At 39.8% G+C, this 19673-nt stretch overlaps 1 protein-coding gene across 2 annotated transcripts; it reads right to left on the bottom strand.

Annotated features, from left to right (window-relative positions):
* Positions 1-257: 257 nt before the first annotated feature.
* Positions 258-19376, bottom strand: AFG2B (AAA ATPase AFG2B). Of its 2 annotated transcripts, XM_025919612.2 has the most exons (8): positions 18175-19371; positions 16515-16700; positions 10951-11109; positions 7862-8071; positions 7122-7346; positions 3163-3297; positions 2118-2243; positions 258-550 (listed from the first exon to the last, which is right to left on the bottom strand). In XM_025919612.2, exons 1-8 carry the CDS (start codon positions 19267-19269, stop codon positions 383-385), a joined length of 2304 nt encoding a protein of 767 aa, XP_025775397.2. In that variant the 5' UTR covers positions 19270-19371; the 3' UTR covers positions 258-382. The 2 variants fall into 2 exon arrangements, 1 of the variants encoding a protein (XP_025775397.2); XR_015252628.1 differs by lacking the exon at positions 258-550 and having other exon boundaries at positions 7154-7346; positions 18175-19376.
* Between the last annotated feature and the right edge of the window lie 297 nt (positions 19377-19673).

Here is a 19673-nt window from a genome sequence, read left to right as displayed (position 1 = left end):
TTTGTGAGTTTGAGCCCTAGGTTGGGCTCTGCACTGGCAGATGGAGCCTGCTTGGGATCCTCTGTCTTCCTTTCTCTTTACCCCTCCCCTGCTCACTCACTCTCTCTCTCTCAAAAATAAACAAAACTTAAAAAAAAAACCCAACCCCAAACAAACAAAAGCAACCACCATCCCCATTACAAAAATCAACATACATATACTCTCTTCCCAAATTATGGTATTTTCATATACTTTTTAGAAATAAGATGAACTTTAGCTTATCAGGTGCTTATCCCTTTTATTTACAGGAAATGATACATACAAACTCTAAAAATGCGAAGTTGCAAATCATAGAGCAAGTTCACAGTTCAATTAATCCTTGAGCAGGGATGTAACGTAATTTTTAAAAATCCTCTAAGTTAGATAATCCTTGTTCCTGAAATAAGTTTTCATATAAAGTCAAGTCCGCGTGACTTAAGGACGGTTTTATAGTCTTCAGTGATTTCAGGAAGTGCTCTTGTTTCACTGTGGTTGCGTCTAGTCCATTTTCTTGCAGAGCCAGCAAGGCAGCCTATAAGAGACAAACAATAGGAAGTAATTAATGTGCTTCATTTTTTACAATTTATGGCAATACTTCAAAACCTAAGTGTAAAAACCTCAGTCCCACTTCTCAGAATTCCAACACTCATGACCAAATATTAAAAAGTTAAATATGGTGTTTAAAAGTTGTCTCAATGAAAAAAAAAAAAAAAAAAAAAGTTGTCTCAATGGATCATCATTTCTTCTACATTAAACTCTAGCCTTAAATGGGAAAAAAGAAAATGCAAGTTGTAATAATAATATATACACTATGAGCCCATAAAAATATTTACAGATGAGAGACTATCTCCCTGACCTCAGAGTAGTTTTTTTTTTTTTTTTTTTTTAAGTTTATTTATTTTGAGAGACAGTATGTGCACATGAATGGGGTAGGGGCAGAAAGAGAGAGGGAGACAGAGAATCCCAAGCAGGCTCCACACTGTCAGTGCAGAGCTGATGCAGGGCTCAAACTCACAAACCACGAGATCATGACCTGAGCCAAAATCAAGAGTCAGATGTTTAACTGATTGAGCCACCCAGGTACCCCAGAGTAGGAGTTTCTAAATAGGACACAACACTGATCATAAAGGAAAAGGTCAAACACATACTGTATAACATAGCAATTCTCTCTATAAGTATATACAGACACATACACAAGATTGTTCACAGCAGCACAATTTATAAAAAAAAGTCGTAACCCAAACGTTCAAAAGAATGAACACAGTATATTCATAAACCATAAAGTGATGGGCATGCACAAACTACTGTTATGCACAAAATCACAGATGAATTTCACAAACATAATCCTGAGTTAAAGAAGCAGACATAAAAGTATACAGTATGGTCCTATTTTTATAAAGTTCAAAAATATGCAAACTAATCTCCAGTGCTGGAAGTCAGAAGAGTACTTCCCTTTTGGGAGAGAGACTGGGAAAGCCCCAAGCGAAGCTTCTGGGGTATTGATAATGTTCTCTTTCTTGGTAGTTACGCAGTGTGTTCATTTTATGTTAATTCAGTGAACCATATCCTTACGGTCTGTGCATTTTCCTGAACAGTACATTTGATAAAAGGTTATGGAAAAGGAAACAACTACGATGGCTTCTTTTACTCTCAAAGTCTAAATTCCTTAAAGTGGCTTACAAGGACCTGTGTGATCTGGCCATTGTCCATCTCCTCAATAAAGGCATGTTATCTCTTACTCCAGTCGTCCGCACATTTTCTCCCCTCCCTTAGCCTGGTCAATGGTCTCACCATCCTTCCAATCTCAGTTTACACACGAGAGCCTTCTCTGATGCCCCCAAGTCTGGTTCAGTCCCACAACACCCTGAACTTCCTGATTCACCACGTATTTTCAGTTGCCAACTGAGTACTACAATTTGCCTCTCTGCAACTTGCCATGGACCTGTAAGCTCTGGAAGGGAAGGGCAGTGGCGACATCTGTTTCACCTTCCACAGTGCCCACCCCATAGCAGTCCTTCAGTAAATGCTACCAAGTGAATGAAGATCTGAATAAATGGAGAAATGTTCTCAACCATATGTTCCTTCACTAATTAACTTACTTCTTTGCAAAGGTTTCCAAGATCAGCACCAGAGAAAAAACAGGTTTCTGCTGCTAGGTTTTCTAAGGAAACATCGGGTCCCATTGGCATGTTTTTGGTATAGACTTTCAAAATAGAAAGCCTGCCCTGGAACAAAATTAAAAGTAATATGTTTATAATCTTATAACATTTATGTGTGACACAAAGCTAGATTAAAATATTTCAAGGGAGTGTTTCCTGTCATACTACAGAGAAAGTGTTATGTATATTTTAATGATTAAACAATAAGAAAGAATCACTTCTGAAGAGATAAGAAAAAGTACTTCATCAATGGCTCATATGACAATGGTACAAATAATGACATGATAAATTTCTAACACTTTTATAATCATTTTTAAAATAGCTGATGGTAGATATATTTCTTTAAGAGACATGATGAATCCCCTTCTTTTGGGTACAAATAGTGTTATCAGACATGGATTAAGAAGGAAACACATGACTTATCCAGACATAATTTAAAAATAAACAGACATTTGAATATTTATTTATTTATTTTTTAGGAAGGGAGGAAAAAATTCATTCTTTGTCATTAGTCTCTCCCTATCGGTGGCTGTAGATGTTAAGGGCAAAAGATTTACTGATTCTTTGACTATGGATACATTGTGTAATCACTCTAACGTCAGATTTTCCCACTGTAAAATAAGGATACAGATACATATATTCTCCAGACATTTTAGGATTCCTCCATTCTAGTTGTAAAATAATGTTGAGTATACATTATAATAAGCTCGATATTTTTTCAGTCTGCCACAATAATGAAATAAGGCAACTACTTTTAACTTTTAAGCTTATGTTTCTCTGAAAATATGCCCAGAGTATCCAGCAAAAGCAGATCAAAATTATGACTTTATGAAGGGCCACCAGGCGAGGAAGAATGCAGAGCCCAGTGTAAGACACACACCAGGTACATATATATCCAGTTTGGGATTCAATGCTGCCAGGCTCCTTACAGCTCCAACACTGATGTATTAAGAATCCTAACACAGAGTAAAACATGTACAATTACCTTTTCATCTGGAGGTGGAATATAAATAATCTTATCTAATCTTCCAGGTCGTAATAAGGCATCATCTAATACATCAGGTCTATTTGTTGCAGCAACAATCATGACATTTCTATTAAAAACTTCTTGCAACTCTAACTGAGAGAAAATACACAACACAAAAGTAATGTCAATAAGTTGTTCGTTATTACATTTTTAATAAATATAGATAAGAAGGGTCCATTTATTTTTAAATAAGCATATCCTTTTCTTGGGACGGGAATGCTTATACCCCCTTCTTGATCTCAAGGTATGCAAATACAAATTATTAACCAAAGAACTACTTTCTGTGTGTGGTGAAAGAACTGGCCAATCCTGGGGGACATCTCTCCATGTGAGAACCAATGGAAAGCCTACACCACAGCAGAGAACACCTACTGAATGTACCTGAGCCCCAGTGAATGATTGGTAGATGACTTGAAAAGACAAAGCATATGACTAACAGGTAGAGATGTATGGCTATGAAACACCCTGGCTCTAATGTCCTAGAAGATGGAGATCTACTTTACTTTTTATTTATTTTTCTTTCCAGAGGCAGAAATATGACAACATAAGCTGAAGATGGGTAAATCCTAGATGAAGGTAAGAAATACCGAAAAGCAGTCAGGGCAAGGCCTTACACAGGCTAAGCATTCAAAATTGTTTGTTGCGAGTTCAAAAAGTCCAGGACCTGATGGCTTCAAAGGGGAAATCTACCAAACTTTTAAAGAAGAGTTAATACCTGTTCTTCTCAAACTATTCCATAAAATAGAAGAAGGAAAACTTCCAAATTCATTCTTTGAGGCCAGCATTACCCTGATACCAAAACCAGATAAAGATACCACAATAAAAGAGAACTAAAGGCCAGTATCTCTGATGTACATGAATGCAAAAATCCTCAACAAAATATTAGCAAACTGAATCCAACAATATATTAAAAAAAATCATTCACCACAATCAAGTGGGATTTATTCCTGGGATGCAAGGGTGGTTCAATATTCTCAGATCAATCAATGTGATACATCAACAGAGAAAGGACAAGAACCATATGATCCTCTCAATAGATGCACAAAAAGCAACTGACAAAGTACAACATCCATTCATGATAAAAACCCTCAACAAAATAGGTTTAGAGGGAACATACCCCAACATAATAAAGTCCATATATGAAAAAACCACAGCTAACATCATACTCAGTGATAAAAAAAAAAAACTGAGAGCTTTCCCCTAAGGTCTCAAGAACAGGACAGAGATGTCCACTCTCAACTACTTTTATTCAACACTGGACTAAAAAAGTCCTAACCACAGCAATCAGGCAACAAAAAGAAACAAAGGCACCAAAAATGGCAAGGAGGAAGTAAAACTTTCACTATTCGCAGATGACACGATACTATATTAAGAAAATCCAAAAGACTCCACCGAAAGACTGCTAGAACTGATAAATGAATGCAGTAAGGTTGCAGGATACTCAAAGTACAGAAATCCATTGCATTTCTATACACTAATAATGAAACAGCAGAAAGAGAAATTTAAAAAACAATCCCATTTACAACTGCACCAAAAATAATAAAATACCGAGGAATTAAACTTAACGAAGGAGGTGAAAGCCCTGTGTACTCTGAAAATTATAAAACACTGATGAAAGAAATTGAAGAATGAAACAACATCCCATGCTCATGGACTGGAAGAACAAATATTGTTAAAATGTCTATACTACCCAGCAATCTACAGATTTAATGCAATCTCTATCAAAATACCAACAGCACTTGCCATAGAACTAGAACAAGAATGCTAACATTTGTATGGAACTACAAAAGACCGCAAAGTAACCTTGAAAAAGAAAAACAAAGATGGAAGCCTCATAATCCCAGATTTCAAATTACACTACAAAGCTGCAGTAATCTAAACAGTATGGTACTGATGGTATTGGTACAAAAACAGACACATAGATCAATAAAACAGAATAGAAAGCCCAGAAATAAATTCACAATGATATGGTGCCTTTGCCTCAACAAAGGAGGCAAGAATATGCAATGGGAAAAAGACAGTCTCTTCAACAAATGGTGTTGGGAAAACTGGACAGCTACATGCAAAAGAATGAAACTGGACTATTTTCTTACACCATACAGAAAAATAAACTCAAAATGAATTAAGGACCTAATTGTGAGACCTGAAACCATAAAAATCCTTAAAGAGAGCACAGGCAGTAATTTCTCTGCATCAGCTATAACAACATTTTTCTTGTCTCCTGAGGCAAGGGAAACAAGCTTTCAGAGACAAAGCACAAGTGGGGAAGAAGCAGAGAGAGAAGGAGACACAGAATCTGAAGCAGGCTGTAGGCTCTGAGCTGTCAGCACAGAGCCCGACACTGGGCTGGAACCCACAAACCATGAGATCACAACCTGAGCCAAAGTTGGACACTTGGGGTGCCTGGGTGGCTCAGTCGATTGAGCGTCCAACTTCGGCTCAGGTCATGATCTCATGGTCCGTGAGTTCGAGCCCGGTGTCGAGCTCTGTGCTGACAGCTCAGAGCCTGGAGCCTGCTTCAGATTCTGTGTCTCCCTCTCTCTGCCCCTCCCCCACTCATGCGCTCGCTCTCTCTCTCTCTCTCTCTCTGTCAAAAATTAATAAACCTTAACAAAAATTAAAAAAAAAAAAAGTTGGACACTTAACCTACTGAGCCACCCAGGCACCCCTACTGTAGCATTATATAATAGCCAAATTACAGAAGCTGCCCAAGTATCCACTGATAGATGAATGGATAAAGATATGGTATATATACAATGGAATATTATTCAGCCATAAAAAAGAATGAAGTCCTGCCATTTGCAACATGAATGACTCTAGAGAGTATAATGCTAAGTGAAATAAGCCAGAGAAAGACAAATACCATATGATCTCACTCATATGTGGAATTTAAGAAACAAAACAAATGGACACAGGTAAAAAAAAAAAAAAGAGAGAGAAACAAACCAAAAAACAGACTCTTAACTATAGAAAACAGAGGGGAGGGGAGGAGGCAGGGTGGGTGGTGAAATAGGTGATGGGGATTAAAGAGTAATCATGATGAGCACTGAGTAATACATGGAATTGTTGAATCACCAAATTGTATACCTGAAACTAGTATAACACTATATGTTAACTACACTGGAATTAAAACATTTTTTTCTTTTCAATTGAACTGAATAATCAGAGTAGTTCACCATTAATGTGATCTCTCAAAGTAGTGAATTCCCTGTATCTGCAAAATTTTAGCAGAGGTGAGTGAACACCTGTCAGATGCTGTAGAAGGAATTCCTGTGTTACAAGAAAATTTGATTAGAAAATCTCATGGGTCCCTTCAGATTCTAGTGTCATCTATTTCTAAAGAGCTATAAGACTCTCCCGTGGAATGATTTTTCAACTGGGAAACAAGTAAAAACAAGGAAAGAATAAAAGAAAACGGATCTGTTGGGTAATTTAAGGGTATCAAACTCTATCTAGGAAGAGACTCAGAAAGGGAAGAAGGGGCTTCTGAAGGTCATTTTAATTTCATTATAAGCAAGGAAACCATTCCTCAAGAAAATCGGAAGTTGTGAATTACTAAGATCATTGGTAATAACAATGTTTTGTTTTGTTTCATATAAAAACTTTTAGAAAGGGATGAACACTGGTTCTTCAGGATATAAAAATAAGAATAAACCCCTTTTCTATGCAATATGTAACGTTAGGTTTCTAAATCTCAGGAAAAATAAAATTCACATTCATATATATTTAAGATAACTTATTATAAAATTTACCTCATCTTTTCTAGCCAAATCACAATTTTTAGCAGCTCTGTAAACATCCAGCCAAACTGAAATTACATAATTCCTTCTATGAGATGAATCCACATAGGGAAAGCTAGTGTATATGCACTGTATTTAATATTGGCCTGGGTTTTGTATATTCTGGCTAATAAATACCTCTTCGTTTTTTCTCAGCTCCTTGTATTTACCCTGTTGATCTGATTTACTTCCTCTTCTCTCTGTAGTCTTCAGTCCTACACCATCTAATTCATTCAGGAGAACAGAAAGAACACGCTCTTGAACATTACATTCTGTTTTGCTGATGGATCGAGAGCCCAAGATTGAATCAATTTCATCCAAAAACACAATTGCTGGAGTATTTGCTCTTGCTTGTCGAAATACCTTTTGTTGGGAAAATAAAATTATTGAAAAGCTATACATTACTCAGTATTCAAGTGAATATATGCTTTATGTATTACTACTTATAATTTTTAAAATGTAAAAAGAAGAGAAAGCTGCTACATGTTTAAGAATTGGGGAATGAATAAATAGAACAAGAAAGAATAGAGTATTATGTACAGGTTAAAAATCATATTTTCAAAACATTTAATACTATGGAGTTTTAAAAATGATGATTTTAAAAAATCGTGATAAAGATATAATCTGCCCTCCAGTTTAAAACAAAAGCAAAAAAATAAAGGAAATTCACCAAAACGTTAACAGTAGGTAGAGATTACAAAGGATTTCTTACCTAACACTTTCCTATATTTCCTAAATTTTCTATAAACAAATATACATAACTTTTCTAGTTGAAAAAAAGGCCAGTAATATTTTTAATAACTAAGGTGTATCCTTAAGGCATATCTTGAAAATTCAAAAGGACACTTAACTATATGGGGGAAAATAAACAAACAAACCTGAGACAAGACTTTTTCTGAATCTCCAACAAAAGGAGAAAAGAGATCAGCTCCACTCACTGAAACAAAAGAGCAATGACAGCTTGTGGCCAGGGCCCTCACCAGGGTGGTTTTAGCACATCCAGGGGGACCATACAGGAGAACTCCCTTTGGCTGTGTCAGGCCCATCCTGACAAATTCCCGAGGGAATTTTAGAGGCCACTCAATACTCTGTAAGTACACAAAAAGAGACAATTGTTTTAGTATAATGATAAAACATCATATGATCCAGTAAATTCAAGTGTTCACTCAACAATTCTCAGGTACCTGTTATGAGCTGGAAATGCAGTCCACTCTCCACACAGCAACCAGTGATCTTATAACCTAACTCAGGTCACATCATTTCCTGCTTCAAATCCTACAGTGACTTCCCATCAGAAGTAGAATAAAAGCCACATCTGAACTCCTTCCTACCACTCCTTCCTATTACAAGGCCTTATGCAGCCTGTTTCCCAAACACCCCAGTTTGTTCCCATCTCAGGGCCTTTGTTTGCTATTCTCTCTCTGCCTGAACACTCCTTCAAAATCTGTGTGGCTATCCCTCATCATTCAGTCTCAGCTCAAATGTCATTTCCTTGGAGAGGTCTTCCCAGCTACTTTAATTAAAGCAGACCCACCCCCATCCCCGCCCGCCAATCTATGCTACTGCCCATCTTTTACTTTGGGAGCACTTACTCATTCACTATCTGAAATTATTATTTTTCCATGTTGGGTTTGTCATTCTGCTCTGCTAGAATGTAAATAAAGTTTACCACTTAAATTCCCATACCTAGAATGACACCTTCACAAAGTAAGCATTCTACAAATGTTAACTAAATAGTAAACAAGTCCCCATTACCTCTGAGTATGTGGTTTTATTGTCATCATACTTTTATAGATGCAGAAGCTCAGACTTACAACAGTGAAGTAATTCACCCAGGTCTTATTTCTAGTGAGGCAGCAGAACTAAGGCTGTCCCCCTCCCCCTCCCCCCCCCCCACCCACCAGGCAATGTAAATCAGGAAGTGCAAACTCTTAACTACTGATGTATTGTCTTTCTATTAAAAAAGGGTAAGTTCCCCGTAGCAAGGGAACTCAGATTTTAGTTGGGGAGGCAGGCTTGTAAACTAACAATGAGGCCAGAAAAGGGCATTCCACCGGGAATGAACAATACACACAGAGACACTTGAAACTCTTATTCATCCCAACAGTAAGTAGTAACAGAAAGGAGAATAGGGGAAGCAAGGAGTAATGGAATGAAAGTGGAAGTAGGAGTCAGATTGTGTTAAGCCTTGAAAGTTTTAGTCAGCACTGAGGAAGCAGGATGGAGAATGGACTGGAAAGAAATAAACAGAAGCAGGGCGACCAGTTAGAAGTCTCTTGCAATAATTCTGACTACAAAAATAGTAAGGCTGGATGTGTCACAGGCACTGGAAGGGATAGATTTGAAACATAAAATTAACTCTTTTATGCAGGGACCATGTTTCTCTGTCTCTTTTTTTTTTTTTATTAATGTTTTTATTTATTTCTGAGAGAGGAGGGAGACAGAATGTGAGCTGGGGAGGGATAGAGAGAAAGAGAGGGAGGCACAGAACCTGAGGAGGCTCCAGGCTCCAGGCTCCAAGCTGTCAGCCCAGAGCCCAATGCGGGGCTTGAACTTGCGAACCCTGAGATCATGATCTGAGCCTGAAGTCAGATGCTTAACTGACTGAGCCACTCAGGCGCCCCTGCAGGGACTATGTTCTAAATCCAAAGGGGAACTTACGTGCCATATGGCACGACCCCTGCATTTAGAAGACAGGTTTCTGACTTAGGAGATGGGTTGCTGGCTTTATTCACAGAGGTAGAGAATCCAGGTGTGGAGGGTGGGTTGATTAGCTGAGCTATGGATGTCCTGAGTTTGAGATTCCTGGAAGTTACCTGGTAGGCAGACAGCTAAGTAGTTCTGATGATCAAAAGAACTATCTGTGTTGGATATAAAGATTTTTGAGTTAACAGTTTTCAGGGGACAGCTAAAGCCCTGGATATTGAGATCATGGACTCACAGAATGCAAAAAGAGGATTCCTAGGAGCTTGGAGTACTAACACTTATGGCAACATTAAGGAATGGAATGTTCAGAAAGGCAAGAAAGCTTAACATCTCAAAGCTAAAGAAATAGTGTTCGCAACAGGAAGTGTGGCTGATCTCTCACGCACTTTGTGAAGATTAAATGAGACAATGCATGTAAAAAATTAGGGAATGTTATAAATGCACTGGTCCACGGACACAAGGATTCTAGGGTTCACTGTAGATATAGCTTCTAGTTATGATGAATAAATTGTAGTGATACTTATACATCAGTCTTTTGTATGGGGTTAGAGAAATCTAGTTCCTTATGGCAGGATCACCTGAAGGTAAATGAACAAAATTAATTTCTGAAACTGCAGTGCCAGTGACAGGACCTGGAGAGTTGTGCTCCTTAGCATCCACTGTGAGAACCGTAGCCACCCAGGCCATACTGTGTATTATAACTTTGTGCTTTTATCAGTCCCAGGGCAAACTCGGGCCTGTAAACTAAAAATCTGTGTTTGTACCACCCACAAACTAAGAACCACTCTTACACTTTTAAATGCTTGAAAAGAAAATCAGAAGAATATTTTGTGACGTGTGACAATTATGATTTCAGTGTCCATAAATAAAGTTCCATCAGAACGCAAGTAGTGATTACATATTGTCTTTGGCTGCTCTCATGCCATGAATACCGAGTTGAGTGGTTGCAATAAAGACTGTATGGCCCACCAAACCTAAAATGTTTACTCTCTGGCCCTCTACAGAAAAAGTCTGCTGACTTCATTCTAGATTATACAGTCTTTAAAGAAAACAACAAACAAGAGAAGGGTGAGGTAGGAAAATATGATGAATGGTATCTGACACCTATAGAAGCCCAGTTAAAAACAACGACTGAGAAGTAACCCTCGGATTCAGATGTTAGGATGGCATTAGTTTCAGCAAGTGCGGTTTGTCTTCATCACAAAAGTGTTAACACTTCAACTCTACCATTCTACTGGCGCAAGCAAACTCTCTCTATCACCTGTTTTAACTTCAGTTTTACATCTTCGAGGCCACCAATCTGCTCCCAGCCAACAGGCTTGATGTCCATCAGTCCAATGACACTTCGAAAGGATGAGGGTTGAATCTTTTTAAAAGCTTCAAGGAAGTCTGCTTCATCAATAGTCGGGTTGTCCTGATTCTGAAGAAATATGCCCCAAAAAGCAAAATCAGACCAAAAATTACAGGGCCTTTTTGTGATACAAGTGCACAATTACTTCTTCTTCTTTTTTTTTTTAATCTTCTTTTGAATTATAAATCTATTTTGCTATCATTATAAAGAATCCTACACACACAATACAAAAAAAATGAAAAGTCTCCTCTCCTCTCCCAGCTCTCCCCACTAACATCTCTAGAGAAAGTCAACCACTCTCTGTGTATGCCACTAGTATGTTTTATGATGGTAAGGACACATACATCTTTTCAAACAGATACATAAATGGGACCCGACTGTACAAATTAACCTGCACTTTTGTGCCACTTATGTTAGAAATCTTTTCTATCAATTAATATAGTTCAACCTCACTCTTTCTGACACTGTTGTATGAGTGTACCATAATTCAACTGCATCTTTCTGTTGAATGTTAGGTTGTTTCCAGTATTTTGTTATTAAAAACAAAGGTACAGGTGAAAGTGCTTGTGCACATGTTCAAGTATTTTATATAATTTCCTCCAAGTAGAATTACTGGATTTAAGAGTATGCACATTTATGATTTTGACAGGTATTATCACACTGCTCTCAAAGCTGTACTAATAAAATAAAGCTGTTCTTCCCATACCTCTCCAGCACTGGAGATCACCAAACTTTTAAATTTCTGCCAGTGTGATAGAGGAAATCGTAACCACTATTGTGTTCATTAAATTTCTTCAATCAAGAGTGAGGTAGAGGGAATGATGGAATTAGAAAGTTAGCTATTTTGCAACCATTTAAAGTAAAGGCTGTTGGGGCAAGAATCATCTATGGGTACAAAAAAGGGGAGGGAAGTATGCCAAGGAGCATGATCTCAAAGGGTCTCTTCACAGATTTATTAGTTACAAAGGGAAACACACCACTATACAGTGGAGAAACTGGATAAAACTTGGACTGGCTAATCACGTCAATCGCTGATGAGAGACATCACCAACGAGGGGCACGCAGACATCCTGTGCCTTCATGTGTATTACCCTAAGGACACACTATCACTTATGGAGTATTCCAAATGGGCATGCATAAGCTGAACCTGACTATGAACAAATATTAGACAAACCCAAATTGAAAGGCATTTTATAAAATCACTGACCTAAAATGTCAATGTAAAATGTGTCATTTAAAAAAGCTAAGGGAGTACTGGAGATTAAAAGAAACTAAAAACTAAATGCAATATGTTAACCTGAACAAGATCCTGTACTGGAGGGGAAAAAATGCTAAGATGATTGAAACAACTACCAAAATAAGAATATGGGCTGTAGATTTGATAACGTTTTGTGTCCGTGTTAAATTTCATGAATATAATGATTATACATAATCATATTGTGGTCACGTATAAAGACATACTTGTTCTTAGGAAATAGATAACTAATGGGATATGATGCATGCAACCCATCCTCAATTGATTCAGAAAAAATAAGTAATATGTATACACATATACAATTAGAGACAGAGAAGGAGAGAGAGAATGATAAAGCTAATTTGGCAAAATGTTAAAAATTGGCAAATTTGGATGGAGGGTTTAGCAGGAGTTCTCTATTTTGCAACTTTCCTTCAAGTTTTTAATTATTTCAAAATAAAAAGTTAAAAAATAACTGAAAGAGACTAATTTTTAAAGAAAGTAAAGTTGAGGATTTCTCACATTTATTGGCTGCTTGTAATCCTTTTACTGTCTCCCACCTGTTCATATTTTATTACCCATTTTCTCTCAGATTGTTGGTCTTATTGATCTGTGAGAATTCTTTCTATATCAAGGTAATTGGTCTTTTTGTCAGAGGCCAAAGTATTTTTTCCCAGTCTGTCTTTTGTCTTGTCTTTCTTTATATATTGTTTTGCCATCCCCAAATCGTCAAATTAGTAAACCATTTCCTTTTTGGCATTAGGTTTTATGTTATGCTTAGAAAGTCCACCTTCACTTTAAGATTACATTGTGGAGAATCTTTCTTGCAATTTCCTTGATCATCCTAGTGAAACAGATTTTTTGTTACAGTTAAAAACTGCTTATATTTATAATATCTATTTGTAATATCTGTACTATGTTTAAGATTTACCCTCATATCAAATTCTGAACACTTAGTTGTCAAAAAAATTCCCATTTTCTTTCTTTTTAAAAAAATTTTTTTAACATTTATTTATTTTTGAGACAGAGAGAGACAGAGCATGAATGGGGGAGGGTCAGAGAGAGAAGGAGACCCAGAATCTGAAACAGGCTCCAGGCTCTGAGCTGTCAGCACAGAGCCCGACGCGGGGCTTGAACCCACGGACCGTGAGATCATGACCTGAGCTGAAGTCGGAAGCTTAACTGACTGAGCCACCCAGGCGCCCCAAAAATTCCCATTTTCAACAAGAAACTATTCTATCCCATTTATATAAGATTATATAAGTACATACATATATAGAAAGAGAGAGAGAGAGAAAGAGAGCTATTCTGAACAATGTTCCTAAAAATTAGAATCTCTGGGAGGTGAGATTTCATGCAATTTTTACTTTCTTTACAATATTTTTATTTTGTTTAATTTCTCACAAAGAAAACTATTAAATAATTTTTTTAATAGTTTTTTTTTTCCTAATTGGCTAGGAGTATTAGATATTGGGTACCTGAATTATTTTTTTAATGTTAATTTATTTTTGAAAGAGAGAAAGACACACAGAATGCAAACAGAGGAGGGGCAGAGAGAGAGGGAGACACAGAATCTCAAACAGGTTCCAGGCTCTGAGCTGTCAGCACAGAGCCCGACACAGGGCTCAAACCCACGAACTGTGAGATCATGACCTAAGCCACCCAGGCACCCCCTAACTAATTTTTAAGTAACACTAACTAAGATCACTTATATGTATATTATCTCACTTGATTCTAATAACTCTTTTAGGCAGATTAAATTCTTTCCCCTGTGTGTGTATGTATTAAACTCTATTTCAAACCCTTTAATGGGATTACTTCACAAAAAGCTGAACAAACTTCAATGCATCCCTTGTCTGCCCTGGTATAGATGGAGGCAGCAGTAGCCCCTCAGCTGCCAGAGGGGTAAAGAAGAAAAAGGTGAAGCCAGTACCTTCCCAGATGCCTCTGTCCCTTCTTCCTTTTTGCCTTTCTTCCTTCCACTTCCCCTGGTTGTTTATGAACTCAGCCATCACCTGTGGTAGCTATGCCTGGGTAGGCCCCTCCTGAAGTAGCAGCTGGCTGGTCCACCTAAGCCAGGGTGTTTAAGGTCAAACCTGGAACTTCAAAGCAGAGGGAATCCTAAATGTAAATCTCCCTTCCCAAACGCTGGTGCTCTCATCCTCCCTTCAAAAGGCATATATTCTCACACCTCTATGCATGAGAAGTGTCATTAAGTCTTCAAGCAGTTTTGGTTCTAAACCCAGAAGAAGAGAACTTACAAGTCCACATAACTCCTTCCCACCTTCAGAGTACATGTAAAAATAAATGGAAATGAGGAAGGATGTAAATTATATAGGTAAAAAGGTTTTCCAAACCTTGGATGATAAATCATCCTTTTATAATTTAAACAAACTAAAACCTGGTTTTTAAAAATTACAAGATTAAAGGCAATTTTAATGTTATAATAGTTACAATAGAGATCGAAAACTTTGTGCTAGAATCCTCAGGGTGCTGAAATTAATTTTTTTCTGAAGGGGTTTAAGGATTAATGACTACTTATTACATACAAAGTGAAGAGATTTTCCAATCCATAGTGTTGAAAACTATTATCTTTAAAGCTAACATCTTATGGGGCGCCTGGGTGGCGCAGTCGGTTAAGCGTCCGACTTCAGCCAGGTCACGATCTCACGGTCCGTGAGTTGGAGCCCCGCGTCGGGCTCTGGGCTGATGGCTCAGAGCCTGGAGCCTGTTTCCGATTCTGTGTCTCCCTCTCTCTCTGCCCCTCCCCCGTTCATGCTCTGTCTCTCTGTGTCCCAAAAATAAATAAACGTTGAAAAAAAAATTTTTTAAAATTTAAAGCTAACATCTTAAATATTTTATTTAAACAAAAATTTTTTTTTTCAACGTTTATTTATTTTTGGGACACAGAGAGACAGAGCATGAACGGGGGAGGGGCAGAGAGAGAGGGAGACACAGAATCGGAAACAGGCTCCAGGCTCTGAGCCATCAGCCCAGAGCCCGACGCGGGGCTCCAACTCACGGACCGTGAGATCGTGACCTGGCTGAAGTCGGACGCTTAACCGACTGCGCCACCCAGGCGCCCCCATCTTAAATATTTTAAAGAAAGGTAGTCATGAATTAAGGATTTCAATGTCAAAGACAAGTTTAGAGAAAAATTCCAGGTGCCCAATCTTCTCCTGGGTTAGAAAAGTTTACTTTCAAAAAAAAAAAAAAGAAAAGAAAAATTTATTTTCCCTACAAAATATTTATTAATAAGGAAAAAACAGATGGAATGGGAACACAGTATTTCTGTGACCCTTCTGCCAAAAATGCAAAAACTGAATCCAATCATGAGGAAACATCAGTGAAACCCAAACCAAGGAATACTCTACAGAAAAAATAACCTGTAGTCTTAAAAAGTTAGCCATAAAAGACTAAAAATGGTTCTAGGTTAAAGAATATTAAGAAATCAGAATAACTAAATGCAATGTGTAATCTTGGATTACTATTTTTTTCCTTTTTAAATTTCTGCTAGAAAGGAAATTAATAGGATAGAGTGAAATTTGGATAAGGTCTACAGAGATTATACAAAAGTATCATGTCAGTGTTAATTTCCTCATGTTGATAATTATACTGTGGTTCAAGTCTTTGTTTTTAGAAAATATATACTTAAGATTTTAAGGTTAAAGGGACATCATGGCTACAGTACATTCTCAAATGTTTCACACACACACTAGACATATATATATCATATATATGACATATATATGAAGAGAAATATATATGTACGTACATACATATAAAAACACAGAAGAGAGAAAGATAAAGCAAAACTGGAAAAATGCTACATTTGGAGAATCCAGGTAAAGCACATACAGAAATTGTACTGTTTTTGCAACTTTTCTCTAAGTCTGAAATTGCTTCAAAATAAACAAAACCAAAAATTAAAAAGAAATACATTTGATTCTTCTGGGGGCCACGCTATCTTTTCCCTAGCTGCTCTGGGCTTCTGCACTAGGCAGTTCCCTTTGGCAATGAGGGAAAATGTCCTGGTAGACTTGGAAGAGTCAGCCCTCTATCCCCACCTTCAGTCTTATGCTATTCCCATGGAGCGGAGATGTAGAAATACAGGTAAGAAATAACTGTGGAAGGTATCAAAAGTTCCAAAAAAATGTACTTACCACTTGTTTAATCCCAAATTAATTTGCTACATTAATGAAAAGGCCAACATACACAGTCATAAATCAGTGCTTCCTACCTTCTTACTATGAAGGAGAGCGTGCAGGGCAGCTTCTCTACAAAGTGCAGTCAAGTCCGCACCAACGTAACCAACTGTCATTTCTGCAAGGAGGCTCAAATCGACTTGACTGGAGATGGGCATCTTTGAGGTAATCACCTGGAGTATCGCCTTTCTTTGTTTAAGTGTGGGAGTCCCAATGACAACCTATATGCAAAGCAAAAAAAGAGAAATTAAAGCTTACACAGCTTAAAACATTGTATAATATTTATATCCTCTCAAAGGTGTATACTTACTGAGCAAATTTGGCACTACAACTATGTACTCTTAAGGATGCCATAGATTCTGAATATATTAAAATCCTAATTTTCCAGAGGAGTAACACTGGCTGGATAGTTGCACAATGAAAATTACATTCAGATCTTCCTCACCTTAAGATGGGGTTACATCCCAATAAATGCATCATAAGTTGGAATTACAGTAAGCGGATAATGCATTTAATATACCTAACGTACTGAACATCACAGCTTAACCTAGCCTACTTAAATATGCTCAGAGCACTTACATTATCAGCCGGTGGTTCGGCAAAATCATCTAGCACAAAACCTATTTTACAATAAAGTTTTGAGTATCTCATACAATTTATTGAATACTGTATGAAAGTGAAAAACAGAATGTTTGGATGAGTATAAAACGGTTGTCAACGTGTCAGCTGTTTACCCTCATGATACCGTGGCTGCCCAGCATCACAAGAGAGCATTTTACAGTATATTACTAGCCTGGCAAAAGATCAAAATTCAAAATACGTTTCCTACTGAATGACTATGGCGTTCACACCACCATAAAATCAGAGGCCCTCTGTATGTCATTTAACAACATTTTGTTATTTTTTACAACTTCCCAAGTTCTACCAACCAAGGGTGCAACAGTAAACCAGATAGTCTAGGTCCCTGCCCTTATGGATTTTATTCAGGAGACAAATACTAGATGATGCAAAAAAGAAACAAATGTGCTCAAGTTCTGCACAGATTAAGCTAAAAGTGTGCAATTATCATCTGTCTCTTTAGATTCCTAACACAAAGTTCAAATATCACTTAACCACTATTCAAACTATTTAATCAGGAATCAATTTGGGACTAAAGCTTGTAAAATAGTTCAGCTTTTGAGTACTCAATCTTTCTGGCAACTCAGGGAGCAATTGTGGGTAATTTCTCACTTGTGGCTCAGGATGTTGGTGTCCTGACAATGAATGAATAAGTCCAGAAGAATTAATGCCTGCTTTGATTTAGATCTTCCCCGACTTCTCCCTTTTTATTTCAACACACTCATTTCTTGAAGCTATCCTAATTTTAATTCTCATTCCAAATCCATAAGAGTTGAACACACTTATAGCTGAACTAGTTCCCTAAAAAATTAACATTACTGGTGGTACTCATCTTCAGGACCTGCACAACAAAACTCATCCCTAAAGGCCACCTTGCTTCTCAATTTGACTCGGGAAAAACAGGTTCCGGCTCACAGATCACACAAGGACAGAGAACAGGTTCTCTGCACCACACAAAGCCCCACTCCAGCCTCACCGACTGCCAAACCTAAGTGGCAACCGCCGAGGGGCAGCCAATCAAGGCCAGAAGAGGCCGAGGTTCCAGGAACAGAGGTCTGACTGGCCCCGCCTGTTTACCTCTCGGTCAAATCTCCCCGGTCTGCGCAGCGCTGGGTCTAGAGCGTCCGGCCGGTTGGTGGATGCCACGACCACCACCTCGCGGTCCCCACTGATGCAGTCCAGCAGCGTCAACACCTGGGCCACCACGCGGCTCTCGGGGGCTCGGTGTGGGCCGCCCCGCCGGGGACACAGGGCGTCCAACTCGTCCAGGAAGAGGAGGGTGGGTCTGCGGCTGGCCAGCTCTCGCGCGCGCCGGAAGACCTGCCTGACGTTCTCCTCGGTCTCCCCGGGCCGGGCGCCCTGTAGCGCTGGGGCGCTCACTGCCAGCAGCTCCGCGCCCGCTTCCCGGACCACGGCCCGCACTAGCTGAGTCTTGCCCACTCCGGGGGGACCGGCCAGGAGCACCCCGCGAGGCACTGCCAGCCCCAGGGCCGCCAAGGTGCGAGGGTAGCGGAGTGGCAGGCTGAGGAGCTCCCGCAGCGAGTCGGCTGCCTCCGAAAGGCCCCCCAAGGGCACCTCGGGCCGTGGCTCCGCTTCCGACGGAGGCACCCCGCTGAGACCGATGCGGGTGCGAGGAGTGACTAGCCCGGCCGGATCCGGGCTGGGCTCCCCGCTGACGATGTGCAGCGCGGCTACGGGACCCGGGGCGCCCGGCGGAGCGGTCACCACGTGGCCCCGGGAGACAGGTCGGTTCCTGAGAAGCTCCTGCGCCGCCTCCAGCACCGCGGCTGGATTCGAGGCACCGGGCGCGCCCGCCCCCTCCCGCAACACCGGCCACACACTGAGGTGCCGCAGCGACGGGCAGGACACCAGGCGGAGGCTGCTTAAGCGGAGATTCCCCCGGAACACTGAAGCCTCCACGGCCGCCCCGGGACTCGCGCACTGCGGATCCAGTTGCACAAAGCCGTCTGCTCCGTCCCGCCGCAGCCAGGCGGTGCAGACGCAGGATCCGCCGTCAGGCAGAGAGATCTTCACCGCCGAGCCCAAGTGCGCGCCCAAGGCGCGGAAGGCGGCCGGGCCCAAGCGACAGCGCTGAGTGCCCCTGTCCTTAGCGTCTAAGGGTAGCACCTTTAAAAGCGGCTCTTCAGGAAGGGGACCTGAGTCCGGAGCCATTGCCCACAGAGAAACTGAAGCCGAGGAAAGTGAGATAGGAATTCCACCCGGCCTGGGAAAACGCGAACACCCCGGTCTTCGGCCGGAAACAGGTGACGCGCATGCGTCAGTGATGGCCCTCAGTTGCCAGTCCCTGAGCGGAAGCGGAAAGGGCCAATCGGAATTTAGACTGTGCTGTGGCTGTCGATGTTGTGGTGTTGGATTTGACAAAACTCAGTGGCCCATTCCAGAACTTTAAGGAAAAGGCTTTAGTTATGGGTGTCTGGGAGGCCGCGTAAGCTAGCTTCAGTAGGCCATTAAGCATATATATATACCGGTGACTTAGAGAGGCCCCGCATAGCATGCTCTCCCTGGCTGTCAGATCGAGCAATACCACCTGTACTTTTGGGCTATCATCTTAGAGG

This window comes from Puma concolor, chromosome B3, assembly GCF_028749965.1.
Source record: "Puma concolor isolate L17-30 chromosome B3, mPumCon1.1.hap2, whole genome shotgun sequence".
NCBI classification, from domain to species: domain Eukaryota; kingdom Metazoa; phylum Chordata; class Mammalia; order Carnivora; family Felidae; genus Puma; species Puma concolor.
Note: the sequence above shows the minus strand (reverse complement) of the source record. Positions and strands in the feature narration are given on the sequence as shown.